General features: G+C 50.0%; 1 protein-coding gene across 1 annotated transcript in view; it reads right to left on the reverse strand.

Annotated features, from left to right (window-relative positions):
* Nucleotides 1–10,200: 10,200 nt before the first annotated feature.
* Nucleotides 10,201–17,759, reverse strand: part of ADAM33 (ADAM metallopeptidase domain 33) — a 31,729-nt gene continuing 24,170 nt past the window's right edge. The window contains 9 exon segments of the mRNA XM_037388038.1: nt 10,201–11,391; nt 12,806–12,823; nt 13,758–13,921; nt 14,224–14,451; nt 14,453–14,470; nt 15,174–15,264; nt 15,902–16,052; nt 16,397–16,505; nt 17,634–17,711. Coding sequence (XP_037243935.1) covers nt 11,340–11,391; nt 12,806–12,823; nt 13,758–13,921; nt 14,224–14,451; nt 14,453–14,470; nt 15,174–15,264; nt 15,902–16,052; nt 16,397–16,505; nt 17,634–17,711 — 909 coding nt within the window. The 3' untranslated portion in view covers nt 10,201–11,339.

Consider the following 17,759-nt stretch of genomic DNA (forward strand, 5'->3'; position numbering starts at 1 on the left):
GAAGGTAAAAGTATGGTGAGGCCAGGCCAGATGGGTCAGCAGGGGTGGGAAAGAGCCAAATTCCCCTGACCAGCTGTCGGTACCATGGTCCAGCTCTGTGGTTTGCACGTAAGCCGTTCATCGTCACATGGAGGTAGCTTTGCACCAGTTCATAAACCCACCCATTCAGACTGGTCCTGGAGCAAAACTGTTTGCTGCCACAGTGTCACCCCAGCAAAGAACCTGGTCCAGCGATATCAGTGGAGCAGCCAGGTATGACCCAAAGACTGGCAATTTCACAGTGGCCTCCAGAACCACCTCCAGGGTATCACAGACCCTGTCTCCATTTCCCATCCCCTTAAAAGATTCCTTTGCAGGAGATAACCTGGAGGCAGGCACAAGAACAAGGGGTGCTGTGTGTCTGGAGGATACATTCTGCTGGACCTACACAGTCGAGGAGTCTGGCTGCCTCTGCTTCTAACAGGGGTCCTCCTCTGCCATTCCTGCAGGCTGTACTACACAGGGTTCCCCCTGAGCCATGCAAGAGGCTTTTCTGTGCTTGGAAAACAAAGTGGAGCTGTGAGGTGGCACAATACGTGCCCAGGTCTCGTTCCTACATGGACAATAGGATTTAGCTAGGACATATTTCTGGTTCTGGGAAATGGAAAGACCTTGGCTTCCTCAACCCAGGCACCATCTCTGGTCTCATGAACTGGTGATGGTGAAGTAAAGTCTATGACTGTAAATGCATCGAGTGTTTATCTGACACCCTGACTCTTCCCAGAGCAGTTCCTCCATTCCCAGTCTCGCTGGGTAGCGGGAAGACAGAACAGCTCAGCAGCTATTCATTCTTGTCATGAAAATAGGTGTAATCTCTGGCCAATGCACCAAGCCAATTCAGCGAAAACCTGCACAATTGCCCTGAGCTGAATCAATAGCCCCCCAGCTTCATCGCTGGAACAGGTCAACTGCTTATCAAGGGAGAGCTGAAATCATTCTTAGGATGCTTGTGGTTTCACTGTTCTTGCAATGGCTTTCCTGAACTCTGTCCAAAGCAGAGACATGTCATTTAGATTCTATTAAAACAAAAGTGCACGTCCACACATGCGAGAAGGGAAAGAGGGAAGAGAAAAGAAGGAGGGAGCTGGGTGTCCTTGAGGTCATATAATCTAACAAATCACAGAGAAGCCATTAGCACCAAGAAATGACAGGAGGCAAAACAAGGCAGAACGTTAAGCGCCCGGCGCTACCAAATCCATCAGCTGCCCCTGTTATTCTGATGGTGTGTCGGTGCAGCGTATAATCATCAAAATTGGTATTCTGCTGCAAACCGTCCGTCTCCTGCTTTCACTCCAGGCTGAGTTTCACTGGTCATTAGGGATCAAGGAGAAAGTACAGAGTCCACCTCACATCAGTTCTTGCACAAAGCCTGCTCAGCCCTCCTTCATCGGTGGAGCAAGCAAGCAGGATCCCTCATGCAATAACTTTCGCTGTGTGCTTCTAAGGAGGGGAAATCACTGGGGCAGAGGCTTAATTAGCCCTGGAGTCATGAAGGCTTCAAGTGTCATGTTATTTTGGAGGTGGATGGTAGCAAAGCCTAGGGGCTGGGTCAGCGTTGGCCAGAGCCCTTGTTTTGTTTGCAGCCCTGTGATGGTAAAAAACTGATTCACCATCATTAAAGCCTTAATTCGCCAGCATTAAACCCAACTGTAGCAGATGGTGTAACCCACATACACACATAGCTGTCACTCAGGGGACAAGGGCCACAAGGAGTCTTACAAGGAGGGACTGGCTCTTACCCAGTATAGGACTTGTCTCTCCAGCCTAGACCAGGTTTTTAGGACTCCCTTGCTGAAGCTGGTAGGGAGGTCAGAAGTGACCAGACACCTAGTGCCATCACGACCAGCCCTTTCCTGGAAAGAAAAAGAGGAAAGGCTCTGAGCAGACCCTCCAGACATCCAACAGAAGTCCTTTCCAACCAGCACCTCTGCGATTCTTGGGAATGGATGAAATTCACATTCTGCAAACCAAGAGAGTGCTTTGTCTCATCCAGAGGGTCACAGAGCTTTGCAGCACCAGAGGATCCCCACCAGAGGAAGGTCTTGCCCCTGAGATGGTTGCCTGCAACCCTGCAGTCATTCCCTGGCTCTCAAGGAAAGACCAGCATTGCAAGCTCTACTTGAGAGACCTCCAAAGACCTATGCGCTCTGCAGGTTAGCAAGGTCCAGTTAGAAGATCTCAGACTAGATGTGAAGCAACCAAGACAATTTCACAGAAAAAAAAAGGGCCAGCAGATCTCAAAGCTCTTTTTACACCAAGCTTTTGTCTGAATAGTGTTGCAGATCCACCACACGGGCACCCAAAAGGGCAGTCATGCCATTTCTACCTGTGCTCTTCCATCTTCAAACCCTGCCACAAGACATTCCCAGGGTGCTGCAGGGCATCTGAAAGGGACAGCAGCATCTGAATGTTTGGGATGACCCAGTCTCAGCTCTGCAAGTCCTGGAGAAGACCCTCACATCCTTCTGAAAACACAGCAGAGCTCAGTTTCGCTGTACTCCAGGGTCTGTTCTCTAAGACAGAGCAGAAAAGCAGAGCAGCCATTTCCCATCCCAGAAAACGATGTGCTTTTTCAGGTTCAATGGAGAAAGGTCTCCAGCCAGTTGTCTGGTGGGTTTTTTTAAAGTATTGTGCATGTCACTCAGTGCCAAGTATTTCAAAGTGTGTCATTGTTGATTTTCTTTTGTCATTAACTGCCAGGTTCGGGGGATGGTTCAGAGCTGAGCTGGAGGAAGATCGGAGGCAAAGCTGTCTTGATTAAGACAGTGTTTTGAAACCTTTCTGCATCTTGTTTAAATTGATTTTCTTCTGCTTCTGCTCTAAAAGGGGAAGGGGAAAAAAAAAAAGAAAAAAAAAAAAAAAAAGAGCTCCATCCAAGAGAACATCAAAGGGAACTGAGCTATTTAGCTATTTTCACTGCTGGTATAGAAACAAAAAACATGCAAAGACCAAACTGCACAACTGATGATAATAAAATGCCCGGAAACAGAACCCTGTAGAGACAAGGTACAGGCATGGGCAATAATACCTTGACTTAGCTCTGAGATGCTTGCAATACAAAAGCTTCACACGTGCAAAACCCTCCTGGGAAAGACATTGTTGAGGAGACTGTGTGGTGAAAATGTCACGCTAGGAACGATTTTAAACTCAAAGAATGACTAAACTTTGCCTTGTAGTCATGGCTTTTCATTCTGGAAAGGGCAAGGAGGAGGAGAAAACCCAACAAAATGAAGCTGAAGAAAACATAATTGAAAAAAACCCCTTCATTTTTATGCCCAGGAGAAAATTAGGCTTTTCATCCAAACGCTGGCTCATTCTGGATTCATTAAGCCAAGTCAACAGAGTGGTTTGGCAGGTTGGACTCGGCCTTTGGTCACCTCAAATACAATGGAGACCAAGTACCTCTGTCCTGTGTGTTTGACCTGATGTATATAGTGAGCCCAGGCCCTGCCCCAACACATGTATCTATGGCTGGAGACCTTTGCAGAGCTTGATGAGGCCACCATGTGAGAGCAGGTCTCAGGCTCTGGAAACCCTCTATTTCAGTCCTACCATGGCAGGTCCTGTCCTGCAGCTTTGTTTTGCCCTTCCCCTTGCACTTTCTGCCCTTCTTCATGTTAGCAGAATCTTGCTGTGAATCCAAAAGGGTAAATTTACACCTTGCTGGAAAACTAGTCCAAAAGCTGTATCAAGTTGATCCAGCTGGGAATAGTAAGGTGACTCTAATGAAAGGGGTCTTACAAGGGTGGTAACATTTTCTTGTTCTTCATATCCACCACTGACCACAGGAATAACTGGCTTCTCACGACAAAAGTGGATGCTGGCACCAGGGACTCCTCTAGACCTCCTCCTTTAAAGGTACCTCTTAGATCAGTCCTTTTGCACTAATGCTACCTAAGATGGCTTAAGGACTCTCTGCTTTTGTCTTCACACATTGCTCCACCAACCGTAGCCAGAAGCAGGAGGGTCAGAAACGGATCATCCTTGGCTGAGGAGAGCCACAGAGGTGAAATATGTCCTTTCTCAGCCTAGTCCCAAAAGCCGTGTCTGTACTCATGAGCTGAGCAACAGACTGAGCTCAAGCTGCGAAATTTTCAGTCCTTCCTGACACACGTTTGGCCTTAGCACAAAGCACTATATGATTCTTGCATGGGTCAGCCACTTATGTGGCCCATGAATCATCCCAGCAGACAGTTTGCTGATGGCCACTTCATTTTGAAGGTAGGAGAATTTAATAAAACAGATGAAGGCTGCTCTGTGCCATTGGCCTCTGGACACCCAAAACATTCCCAAGGACACTTTGATCTACGAGCACAGACATGACCAAAGCTCCTTGCTCTGCAAGCCTAGAGATCACAAAGTACATGAAGTCACTCCATCAAAGGAGGCCACTTGGGGCTGAAACGGTTTCTTTATTTATTTTTATGCAAACCCAGTAGAGATAAAATTATCTTTTTATGACAAAAATTTAATCTTATACTTACTTCTTTAAAGCACTTTTGGGTACCAAAGAAGCGGCAGTAATAGCAATAAGCAGCCCTCTGTCCCTAGGCAAGTGCCCCACCAGCTCTCCCTGTCCAAGCAGGAAGATGAGCAACATCCCTACCTCCAGTGCTGTGCTGCAGGCAAGCACAATGGAGGTGTGGGCTGGGGGGGTGACAGCAACCTCAGCCATTCTCATGGGTGCTGTCAGCCCCATTCAGTCCCTGGCTAGCCATGATTGCCCTCTGCGAACATCTCATAGCATATCAGCAGCAGCCACTGTGTAAAGGGGGCCAGGGAAGAGCTTTGAGATATATTTCTCAAGTCATTAATTGGGTTTGTCTTTGCTAATTAGGCCAGAACAGCTCCTCCCTCATTTATGTATCTTATCTGTTGACAAGAGCTGGACACCTGGGTCTCATACAGTGCATTTGAAGCCACACTGTGGTGTATCCACCCCCGTTTCTGCCTTCTTCAACTTCCTAATTTTACTTCTTTGGGATGGTTTGGTTTGATTATCTCAGCTGAGCATCTGGGACCAAAACAGGCACGTTGCACGGGCTCCCTGATATCGAGATACAGCCCTGTCTCCACTCACCGATGTTCTTCAAACCACAGTGGACAGCAGAAGCAGTGTCTGCATCAGGATGCCACATCACCATGAAGCCACAGGGTAGGACTGCTTCTTGGCTCCAAAGGTTGTCCAAACTCACACTGATTTCTTCATTTGTTTCTCTAAGCAAGGATTTAAAACAGAAAGGAAAGCTGGAGAGGGAAAGCTGCATCCTGCTTTGACATTCCTGACACAAAAGTGCCCATCTCCAAGCTGGCTTTGGACTTTGTAGCACTGGGACTTTAAAGACACTCGCTTCTTTAAGAAGTACTTGGAAATTAGAGAGAGAAGACATCAGCTTTAGGCAACACTTGAGTGACAGCACTCAACAGGACCTCCGTCTTCAGCATGTGTGTGTATAATATTATAAATCTATTTCTCTCTTTCTCTCCGTCTGTACAGAAATGTTGATGCAGTGAATTAAAATCAAGCTGTGCTTTATACTTTCATTTTTAATGGGACCATTCCTGGCTCCAAGGAGAGCTCTATCAGCCCCTGAATGGCAGGAATGGGTGGAGAGAGCAATCGTCTTCTACCAAAGACAAATAAAGGAAAAGGAAAGAAAAGGCGCTGGAAGATGAACGAACAGTTCAACTTCCTTGGCTGCAGGAGCCTCTTCATTAACCGCTTCACTGCCCCTTTTTTTTTTTCCTTTTTTCTTTTTTTTTTTTTTTTGTTGTTGTTTTTTGTCCTTTGGCTCTTGCATGCCTCTGCCTACCTGCAGCTCTGTATGCCTGTGAGTGTGTTGCCTGGCTGTGGCTGCACAGTCCCAGTTCAGGTGTCCAGCCTCCTCAGCTCTCCCACTCCAGGATGCAGCATTAAATAAGAAAAATAAAAAGAAGATGATTTTACATTTTACACTGGCCATGTCACCTTGTGCTTCATCCCAGGAGACAGAGCCTGCCTGGTGCCAGGACACCCACAGCAAACTTGGTGCTAACTTGGTGCACCTCAAAATTCAGGCTTCATGGAGCCAAGAAGGACACTTCTTGCCCCAAGGTGACTTCCCCAACATGCTTCAGAAAAGCCCCCCAACTTCTGAAGCTCACTGGAAACCACGCAATCACTGGGGACTCTCCTCATCCCCTCCATTGCTTGACCCTTCTTCCACATTCCCCTTCATCCCTTGGAAACCCCTGCAGAGCCCAGAAGCCCATGGAGATGCTGTTGGTCAGGATCTGGCCTCTTGCTTTGGCTCTTGCACCCCAGGGTGGCTGGAAAGGACAGGGACATGTGGGACAGATGAAGGTGGCTCCATCTCACAAAACAAGGGGAACTGAGGCAACAACTTGCCCAAGGGCAAGGAGATCTTCCCAGCTTTACCACAAGTGTGGTGGGTGACAGTGACCCCCTGAAATGTCCAAGGAGGTACAGTCCTGGGTCCTTCTGCAAGCTGAGCATGCTTCTGCTCCATAGGGAAAGCAGCCAGTCCCAGTGAGCCCAGTAACGTGCTGAGGCAGCTGTTCTGCAACCAGACATCCACAGAGCCACGGTGTCCTCCTCCCAGCAAGCTACACCACTCCTGCCTCAAATGCAGGACTTTTCCCAGGCCCAGTGTCCTGGCCAGGTCTGCCTGTGACCAATAGCTGTCTCAGGGTAGATTTGCCAGCATGGAGATGAAGACAGCTGTAGCCTCCCCTCCACTGCCACTGGAGCTGTTTCTCTATGGTGTCATATCTCCTTGGCCACCTCCAGGACCAGAATGGTCCCAAATGAGCCCTATCATCTCAGCAGAACCTCTCTCCTGGGTTGAGGCTGTGCCTGTCGTATCACCTGGGTGTTTAGTTCAAAGGAGGCCATGATGTTACAAGGAAGCTTATGAAAAGTTAAAACAGCCCCACGTGCACTCCTACACCCCCTAATCAGCCCTGGTAAGAGTGAAAGCATCCAAAAAGCCGAGAGAGCCCAGAGGCCCCTACTAATTTCATAATAGGCTGGATCACGAGCTCTCAGTTTTTCTGTTCGCAAAGCACCTGGTGTGCAGGGACCTCAGAAGTCCTAACAAGAATGCTGATGGTGATGAGACGCAGCAAGAGAACAGCTGCACAGAGGAGACGCAGCTGGAAATCACTCACCAAGTTACCCCAGCTTAACTTCTCCCCCACTTCATTTGCACAGGACCTGGAGCATCTCAATGCAGGAGGAAGATGGAGATGGGTAAATCAGACCAAAGCTGGAGAAAACATTTGTGCCGTGGGGAGGAAGGCACAGGAAGATGCTCCCTGGAGCAGTGTGGGCTTTCCATCACTGCAGGGTTGAAGAACATAAAGGCAGTTATACCAGGACAGGGAAAAAAGCTGGCACCACGCTCCATCAGAAATCAGGTTAAAATCTGAAAGGAGCTGGACTTTGCTTCACCTGTTTTCCGAAATGCCTGGATCTTGTTTCTGTTGGAAATCGGATATCAGACTAGATGGACCAAGGGGATTGACCCATCCTGTCTTCCACAATGCTACTGAGAATTAAAAAATGGTTGTTCCCTCCAGCATGTACAATCTAATTGAATGTCATATAGATGCTTTCTCTGAGCTAGCTAGGAGGTTTTTGTCTTCCTCATTTCAATCTCACAAATTCTGCCACATGGTAAATGCACGTACCACTGGATAAATGAGAAATCTGCATGCAAAGGGACTGCTCAAACCACCAGCAAAGCATTAGCCTGTGCCCCTCAGCCTCAGCCCTTGGTCAAGACCTCATTGGAGGTGGAGAGTTTCAGCACACATCTCCGTAATCACAGTCCCAGGTCCTCCCTTACCTGACCAGAGGGGAAACAGTGAAGCCCAATGTCCCAGCAGACGCAGCATTTTGTGGACATTTATTGCAAGACCGATGCCAAGAAATGCAGATGGGCTAATGCAAGTTACAGCACTCAGTGCACTCACTCTGGTGCTGGTTTCAACCTCAGAGTCATACAGGGACAGACGTGATATACGGCAGCAAAGCTGGGACAAGCACCCAGAAACTCCAAAGTGATGAAAGTAATAGTGGTCTGATCCTCTATCCCACACCCACCCCTCCAAGCCTTCAAGAGACTGAAAGACTTTTAAGTAGCAGATGGGACCATGATGCACATCTCGGTGCCCCCAGGTTTCAGTGAAATGGCTGATCCAGGACCACCTCCACAGGAGCTTTCCCCTTCCTCCTTCCCCAAGCACGTGCTGTCTGAGCAAGGCTCCATTAGCCAAAAAGGTGCTTTGGATGCTGAAGACACGGGAGGGTGAAGGGCTGTGATTTTTCAGCTCTCCTGCTGTCGTTTTCCGAAGGCAGCAGAGCCCTTTGGAAAGAGGAAGGCTCTACTCAGACGGACTGCAAGCTCGACAAGCCATCACAAGCACTCGGCAGCTTTCATGCCCAGCCCACACTTCTAATGGATTCGCAGGTAGTGGGGCAGGGGAGAAGTAGCAAGGAGAAAAGCTGCACTTGAGCACCTGGTCCCTGGAAATCCCAGCAAGAATTCAGAAGGCTGAGCAGAGGATTTCATGGCCATCTGCTGCCATCTAGTGTCACCTCAGCACCCAAAAGCCCTCCCTGGATTCGTAAATTAACCAGGCTTCAAGTCCTGCCTGTCCCATGGCCACATCTTACATTTGTGGATGCATCAGGATGAACATCAACCATCTGCACTCCCTGGGACTATCTCAGGTTAGACAAAGCCAGCAAACAGACCATCGTGAATCACCCCGAAATTATGATCCTCTCAGGGAGCCAGCTTGCAGCTCAAGGGCAGAGTAGTTGGGTTGTGTTGGACATGTGGACTGGAAGGGCTGTTCTCAGCACTGCTGCTCTGCCTTTAGAAAAGGGATGTGGTGGGTCTTTCTGCAACATGGCACAGCCACTCTGACTCAAGAAAAATCCACTGGTGCATGCAAGGACATCTCCCAGGCAGAGAAAAGGTCTCTGAGAAGAGTAAAAGTATCTTTGACTACTTATTGTGCTGCTGAGCAGGGCCCTACACCCTATATGTCCTTGCAGAATCCCTGAGATCAGGAATGGGGGTTTCTACAAATTCCCTTCCAGCCTGAATAGCTCAAGTTTAGCCCCCGAACGTGCACGCCCTAGCTGTGTGCTGCTGGTGAAGTTTGGGTAGCTGTCCCAAACTCCCCATCAGCTCCCCATCTCTCCCCGTTGGCAACAGGAGGAGACAAAAGGGAGCATGATGGCCAGGTAGATGACATTAATAGGCAAGAATCCAAGCCCAGGGAGATTGCAACAGCTTGATGTGATCATTCAGTTGCTGGTCTCACAGTAAGGTGTTTGACTGCAGCACTACCAACCCTCACTTTGTCATTAAGCTAAACCGTCCAACTCATTGGGAAAAGTTTTTTCCAACGACTTCATCATTGCAGCAACTTCTCCAAACCCTCTCCAACTGTTTAACCCTATGCTAACACCTGTACTGGGCAGTAGAAGAGAGGGAGCAAGCCGAGAGCAGGGTTTCCCCTCTCCAGAAACTCTGTAGGCTCTTCCTCAAGTCTGACCATCCTTGGGAGACCACTAAAAAGAATGGGACCTTGGGAAGTTTCAGGGCCCAGCTCACTTATCCTGTCCTCTGGAGGCCATCTGGGGATGATCTCAAGAGGTCTCGGCCTCTTTCAACTTAAATGACTGATTTTGTGACTTGTTATCAAAGAGGAGATTCTGGCTCCTGGGATCCCACCTGGATATCCACCAACCAAGAAAGAGATGCTTCAGGGAAGACCCACATCCATGATCAGAAACTTTGAAACAAAGCCTGGTCATGAGAGTAAGGACAGCATAGGTTAGGGTGGCCTTAACCACAGCCTGCAATTAGCAGCTCGTTTTGTAACACTGGGGATAATGAAACACCAGAACAGCTTCCTGAGGGTTGTCCTGGAGCCTACATCATGAACAGCTTTTACACTGGTTAAACACATCGGGGACCTACCCCAGGGTAGTTGCCATGTCGCACACAGTTAGGACAAATGATCTGAGGTTTAAGGGCTAACAGAAGGGGATCCAGGGATCTATTTGCACCAGGTGGCCTGGAGACCTTGGTGTCTAAAGGCTCAGGGAACGTAGCAAAAAAAGAGCCAGAGGAGCCAGGGGACTGTGCAAAGCCTTTGTTCTTGTTTCAGACCCTGACAGAGCCGCGTATCAAGTCATAGGAAAGTGGCACCGTATAATACTGTGCAGGTCAACAGCACCTTTCGTCTGAGGATTGTAAAGCCCTTTCAAGACATCAGTTTGTTAAACCTCACAACACCCCTGTGAGGTAGGTATTACCCCCCTCCCCCCATTTTAAAGATGGGGGGAACTGAGGCACAAGAGAAATGCAATGGCTTGGCCAAGGCCTTTGGGCAAGCCAATGACACAGGCAGGAGGTCTTCCTGCTCTTGTTCCCGGGTTGTGGCTCCTTTCCCCTTTGGACAACAGAGTGTTAGCAGCTCACAGAGCCACTGCTGGGCTTGCCCCATGAGCAGGGAACACGCAGTGTTTAGGGGGGGCTTTTGAGCCCCTTGAAAGCACCCTGGTAACCAGCTGCCATCAGCACTTCAGACATTAAACCATTTCCCAGACAGCGTCTCCTTCCAGGTACGCCTCCAGGACTGCCACTGGCTTTTTCTTGTGCAATCAGGCAGGAGGCCAGGAGGAGCCTGAGAACCTGGATCCTTGATGGAAATGTCCCAGTACTGTATGGCACAGTCCAAACTGGAAACCATTTTTCTCTCACGGCAAATGTCTCCCCCGAGACAATGCCCAGCACTGAACTCTGGTGGCAATGGGTGGTGGTGGGGTCTCACCAGGCCTGGAGGAGAAGGAGGAGGTAGCTAGAAGGATATTACACGGCTTTTGCTGCCACTGTCATCAGCATTGTTCATCAGTGTTGAATGCTCATTTGACCCCAAGTGACCCCATCCCAGCCCATGTGCAATGTCAAGAAGAAACTAAAGCTGGAGGGTAAATTGGCCAGGAAGCGATGCCGTGAGCTGTGGTGGGGTCTGCATCGTGGTAACCCCACCACCAACCCACCCTAACCCTTTGTGACATCATAGTACCAATTTCCCCTCTCCTCCCACCACCACTGCAGTTTTTGTGCTGAATACATATTCTGTCTTATAAAAATAGTCCTCTGGTATCAAAAGACAAATAAAACAAGAAAGGAATAAAAGACCCCTGTCGCCAGCAGCAGTGCAAATCAGGAGAGCCAGCTCAGGAAGGATGGGCTTAAGGTGTCCTTGCTTTGTCACTTCTTCAAGAGGAAGGAGGTTGACTGGACTTTGATGGCTGGGATTGGCCTAGAGGGAGAAGAAAGGAGACCACTCGTTTGAGTGCAGAGACCAAGCATCCACCACCTCCACCACAACCATCCTGCCACCAGCTGCTGCGCCTGGGACCCGAGAGGACCTGGGACTGTAATGGTCACCCATGTCTTCTCTCAAAGATACAACCCCAAACTGTATCACTTGGAGGTGCTTTCCTTTGGCATACCCTCAAAACCCTGATAGGACCCAGGGTCCACCAAAGCATGTGGTGACACTGAGCAGCTACCAGCAGTGAGAACGGGGAGCCCACCAGCTAGCTGTGGGAGTGAGGTACCCCCCAAGGGGTTACTGCTCTTGGCTTCCCAAAAACAGCCATGGTGATTCATCACAAGACATCACCAAAGCAACTAACCTGATATGGACCATATAGTGCAACCTGGGAATTCATGAAATGTCCCACCTCATCCATCCAGGAAGGACAGTAGTTCCCATGCATTCTTCTAGCGTGTTGGTGGTGCCAGGTAACAAATACGGGCCAAGACAGGAACACGTCGTGCTCCTTGGCACAAGTCTGGCCCTGCCAGCATACACTTTCTGACATGGGCACCATTTCAAGCGAGGATGGCCAGGGACTGCTCTCAGTGGGCAGCAAGGACAAAACTACAGTGACTGGGGAAGGGAGGTGAGTTCGGCTGCCAGGATGCACCAAATCTTTCTCTTTTGGGACCACAGAACAGGCCTTTCTCTCTACTAGAAGATATGAGCTATAGGGACTGAGTTTTACTGAGAAATTTTGCGACCTGTTCAGCCCCTTTGTGGTGGCAACTACAAGGGCATAAGAAACTAAAACAGTGTAAGAGGGTGTCTTGGTTTTGGCTGGGATAGAGTTAATTTTCGTCTTGGTGGCTAGCGAAGTGCTGTGTTTTGGATTTGATGTGGGATTTGCACTAGCCACCAAGACGAAAATTAACTCTATCCCAGCCAAAACCCGGACAGAGGGTCAAAGCAGGAATTAGCAAAGCAGACTGCCTGGGGGTGAGGGCCAACTTCAGTCCAGCACAGTGCCCTCCCTCCATGGCTGGATACAGTCCACAAGACCAGACAGCAGCAGCAGATGCACGCGCGATCCCTTGAGGATCCACTGAACTGTATCCAGAGGATTTAGCAGTATAGCAACAGCTGAAAGTGCCAGTGATACTGTAAAGGACTTGGACTTAATCTCCTAGCTCTGAACTGGAAAACCCACACCCTCCATTCCCCTGGACACAGGTGCCCCAGCCCTGCTGTTGCTGGGGTACCCAGAGGAGCTATGTCCTGCTCACCTAGGAGCCTCTGGGAAGGAAGATGTTTAATCCCCAGTCTCCTGGTTCCCAGCTCAGTGCTTAACCAAAGGCCATCCCCCCACAAGCAGTCCCCATGGTCCTGCATGGTGTCATCTGTGACTCACCTTTGAGGTGGCATCGGCCTGCAGGGAGAAAAGATGAAAGAGAGCATCAGTCTCCATCCCTTCACTCCACCATTCCCCAGCAGAACACCAACAGCTCCCTCCACAGAATCATAGAATCATTTGGGTTGGAAAAGGCCTTTAAGATCAGCCAGTCCAACCATTAACCCAGCACTGCCAAGGCCACGACTAAACCATGTGCCCAAGCACCACAGCTACACTGCCTCTCTGGGCAGCCTGTTCCAGTGCTTGACAGCCCTCCATGCTCTGGGATGGGAGGCCACATGCACCCCCAAAGGATAGCATCTCCCTTAACCCACCAGGACCTTGCAAGACCCAAAGCCCTAACACTCATCACTGTTGGCCAACCTTGGCCAAACCCCACAGGGTCTTGCCAAGTAGAGGCATGGCTGCTGACCCTGGGCACCTGCAAGCACCTTGCTTGGGTGGGCAGCCTTTTCTCCTGCCCCATGCAGGAAGGAGCACAGGCACAGGAATGTTTATGCACGTAGCAGCCCCATCTGGAAAAACACTTTGTTTGTAGTTGCTCCCCAGGTAGCAGAATTTGGGATGTCTTCTGATTTTCTTCCTACCTTTTGCCGCTGCTCCCAAATGCCCCATATCAAAGATCCACCATGCCCTACAGGCCAGTTACCCTGAAGCTGGTAGGCTTTGAAGTCTGTAGCTCCAACAGCGTGCACAGACCAGCACACCCCAGAGCACAGAACACCCCAGAGCATCCTGCTCCTCAGCAGCCTGGCCTGTACACACCAGCTGTATAACAGTAGCAAGAGAAACCCCTGACACAGTGAAGACACCACAAGAGGCAGACCACTACACGCCACAATGACATTTGGGTTGTCCCACCCCAACGTAACCCTTAAGAGCCCCCACTGTGTCCATGTGCAGGACCCCAGCAGGGGTGGGAGATAGCTCAACTCCTCTCTCAACTTACTTTAATGGCCTTGCGGAGTGGCTGACAGCACTTGTACCCGACACCTTGAAGTTGGTAGGAGGGACCATGACCAGCAGGGTCTGTCCATGTGCAGGAGGCAGCTCTTTGGCCAGAAGAGGACTTCCAGGCAGAGGCCGACGAGGGGGCTGGTGCTTTGGGACAATCTAGGATCACAAAGTGTATGGGGAAAGACAACATCCTCAGAGGAGCATCTAACGACCTCCAGCAAACCTCCCTCCACTGCTGCAGAGCTGACATGCTTCAAAGCATGTAACACCACCACCCAAACAACTTAAAATATTCTTATTTTCTAATGAGCTTTGTTCATCATTACAAGACATCCATCTCTTCGGGTGGCATGACAGCTTCTTAATAGTCCGCAACCCAAAAGAGCCACAGGCAGCCAAAAAAAGAGGGAATTTCTATGAGTCTGGAAGGAAGGTACAGCCAGCCAAGCAAAGCTCACCAGTGGGGTCCTCACGGGGCTGCAGGGAAGAGGTTTCTTAGGAGGCGGCAGCTTAACCTGGGAGACAACTGTTTTGGTGGGGACCATAGGCGATTTGCTGACCGGCGGAGGTGGCCTGGCAGGCTTGGGGTCTCTCGGGCGAGGAGGGACGGAGTGGGGAGCTGGGCGAAGAGGGTGGACAACGTTGACAGGCTGAGAGCCGGGCTGGTGTGTGCTGGGTTTGGGGGGGGAATGCAGCCCGTGTTGCCTGCAGGGATGAGAAAAGCAGAAGTATGGAGAAAATCCTTAGGTGGGTTTTCCTGGGTGCTGAAAACAGATGTCCCCTCAAGGTCTGGGTGCTAGGGAGCTGCAGGAGGAGCACTGGGTATCTATTCCACTCCACTTTTACCATCCCACCCAAAAGCTGAACAAGTTTGCTCCTCACTAACATATGAGAGTACACAGGGATGAGAAAGGTGCTGGCCTCAGGAGATCCGGAGCAGGGTCAGCTCTGGTAAATCCATCCCAGATTTCCACCAGACAGGAGGCATCATCTGTTTTGCCCTGCTCTCAGGCACTGTGGCCATTGTTCAAAAAACCTAAATTCTTCCTAAATTGAGCCCTGGGCTTACCCATCCCAAGGTCACCAGAGCAGAAGCATCTGCCTCCTCAGAGACCCAGGACAAAGTCATCGGCGGGCTGCACAGCCCCTGCTAAGCTTTGCCATGGTGCTGGGCAGTTTCCCAGTGGAGGCTCCTGGCAATCACTGGGCTGTTTTTGAGCAGGCAGAGCTCCTCAGGCTCACTTTTAGGAGGGATGTCTACTACTAAGCAAGGGCTCACAGTGTAGACACAATGCAAAACTGGCACGAAACACCAGTTGCTTGCCCAGTTGCTAGAGGTAGGTGTGATCGCCCACACATACCACGTCCTAAGGAGGGAAGCAAACCTGGAAGGTGAGTTATTACTTACTTTATTACTATGGCTGGAGGTGGAAATGTTCCGCAAGGTGAAAGCAGCTTTGGGATGGCCACTGGTTGACTTCCGACTGATGGGTTTGCTCCTGCCCAGGATCACAAACATCAATCACAGATGGTAAAATAAAGCAACCATTTCTGCAACAGCTGCCTCCCAAAATGCTGCACATCGGGGAGATCCTATCTCTGTTAACAGATTGTTAACAGTCTTGCAGTGCTGCATGAGCAGGGATGAGAAGACTGTCTTGAGATAATGAAGGTAATGAAGGAGGTTGGTTGGGGGGCGGGGCGGGGGGAAGGTTCTCAAATTATTGCAGAGGCTCTGAGGTGCATGTGTGTCTGTACCTGTATTGGGAGGGGAAACTATAAGAATATCTACATTCAGTGCTCCTTTAGACCCCTTCTAGTTCTTGCAGCCTGCTAGGAGCAGATGGTGAGAAAGCTTCTTGGTACCAGATCACCTTTGTCATCATTCTCTGGGATTGTCTCATCCAGAGGCCCATTCCTGTCCTCTGCTCTGGGAAGAGCTGAGTGCCTCCAATTTTCCCAGATTGTTCTTCATATCTCAGACCAGGTGTCATACCAGTTTGAAACAGACCCTGTGTATTACCAGCTCCCCCACAACCATTCCTACCAGGCTGGATGCTGCCAGTGGCAAGAAAAGAAGGTTTCAGAGTCTCACTGGGTCCTCAAAAGAGAAAGGATTTAGGAGCCATCACGCACCTATATGTCTCCTGGCCCCTCCTCCTCATCTCCTTTATCCATTTATTCAGGAGTGAGTTCTCCCGACGGTACCAAAAGTAGATGATCATCATCAGGGCGGGGAGGAAGAGCAGGAAGATGAGCAGAAGTGTTATTAAGATGGCCTCATGATCTGGCAGGGAAAGCACAAAGATGAGCGTGGGGCTGGGAGAGCCAGCAGCCTCCAGCTTCACTCGATGGAGTCCCATCTGCCCATTCCCAGCCACCCAGGCCAGAGACATCATCGCTGATCACACCTCCAAAAAGGAAGCAGGACCATCCAGCGGCCTCTGATAAAAACAGGTGGCTACCAAGCAACCAGAGCTGGGCACAGGCTGTGAGCCTTCCTGAAGGGACCAAACACAGCACATCTGGGAGCAGAGCTGTCAGCACCTTTACCACCCCATGTCCCCCTCCCGTGGCATCGCTCCAGCCCCACCAGCCTCATAAGGCAGCAGACAACAAGTCGTGACTCACTATCGCGCTGCACGGGGCCACTGTCCACGCTGCCACCCAAGCCCGGCTTCTCGCAGTAGGGGGGAGCCCAGCCAGCATCGCAGTGGCAGTTCTTGTTGCTGTTGCACACCTGTAGAGAGAGAAGGAGGGTTGGAGACCACAGGGAGGTATGGAAATGATGGTCTGTACAGTGGGGGTAAGAGCAGACGGCCAATGGCAGGAGTTCAGGGTGAAGGAGCTTAACCCCTGCCAATATTCACCCCTTGAACATCACTTGGATCATGCCTGTGTTGCCCTCAAATCTGTGATTGCAATGTACAGAGACATTTTCTTGCTGATACTTTTATTTCCCTGCTCTTTGCAGAAAACCTGAACACAGGTATCTCACACCCTCAGTTTTCACACCACTGGACTAGACAAGCCTGGTGCCCTTAATACTTTGTGCTAAGCCAGAAGTTTGGTAAACATTTTGCCCTCAGGGTCTTTCCCATTAAACCATAGCATTTCTGAAGCAGAGAACCCAAACCAAGAGCCTTGATGATGCTGAGCAGAATGGAAGGGTAAATTTGGGTGTTTCACCTATCACACTTCTCTACATAACCCAGCAACGATTTTCTACAGCAGTTTGTTGTTGCCTTATCTGACAAAGCCCTGCGGTCTGCAGAGGTCACATCTTTGTAGCCTTTAAGCTTTGGACAATAGCAGCTCTTTCTATTTGCTGAACTATTTCCCTGCCTTTTTGCAGTCCCAGTTGTCTTTCTCACTCTTGTTTTGTTCTCAGAGGGAACAGGCACCTGCTCTGAGCACTAAACATTCTCCAGTTTACATTAGACCCTGATCCAAATTTTGCAGATGGTCCTTGCATCATGAATGATCTTCTTCCTCTAAGCTGGACATGGGTGAGCAAAGATCTGAGCTCAGTCTCACCCATAGCTGATGCATGAGATAGTTATGAAAAGCAGATGCCCACTGTGTTGCAAGACTCATCCCTGTGGGAGACACTTGGACTTGCTTGAGAATCTGCGCTCATAGAATCATAGAATCACAGAATGTTTGGGTTGGAAGGGATCTTAAAGATCTTCCAGTTCCACCCCACTGCCATGAGCCGGGACACCTCCCCTCCCACCAGCCCAGGTTGCTCCAAGCCCCGTCCAGCCTGGCCTGGGACACTGCCAGGGATGGGGCATCCACAGCTGCTCTGGGCAGCCTGTGCTGGTTCATCTCAGAAGCCTGCTGTAGGTCTCAGGCAGTAACTCACCCCATGGCCGTTGCACCGGGAAACACACTTTTCCAGCTCAAAAAGGGAGGCATTCTGGCAACGGCGATCTTTGCAAACCTGAGAGGGAGCCAAGAAAGCTGAGGTTAGAGAAAGACCCAAGAGAGG

Source organism: Falco rusticolus, chromosome 1, assembly GCF_015220075.1.
Source record: "Falco rusticolus isolate bFalRus1 chromosome 1, bFalRus1.pri, whole genome shotgun sequence".
NCBI classification, from domain to species: Eukaryota; Metazoa; Chordata; class Aves; order Falconiformes; family Falconidae; genus Falco; species Falco rusticolus.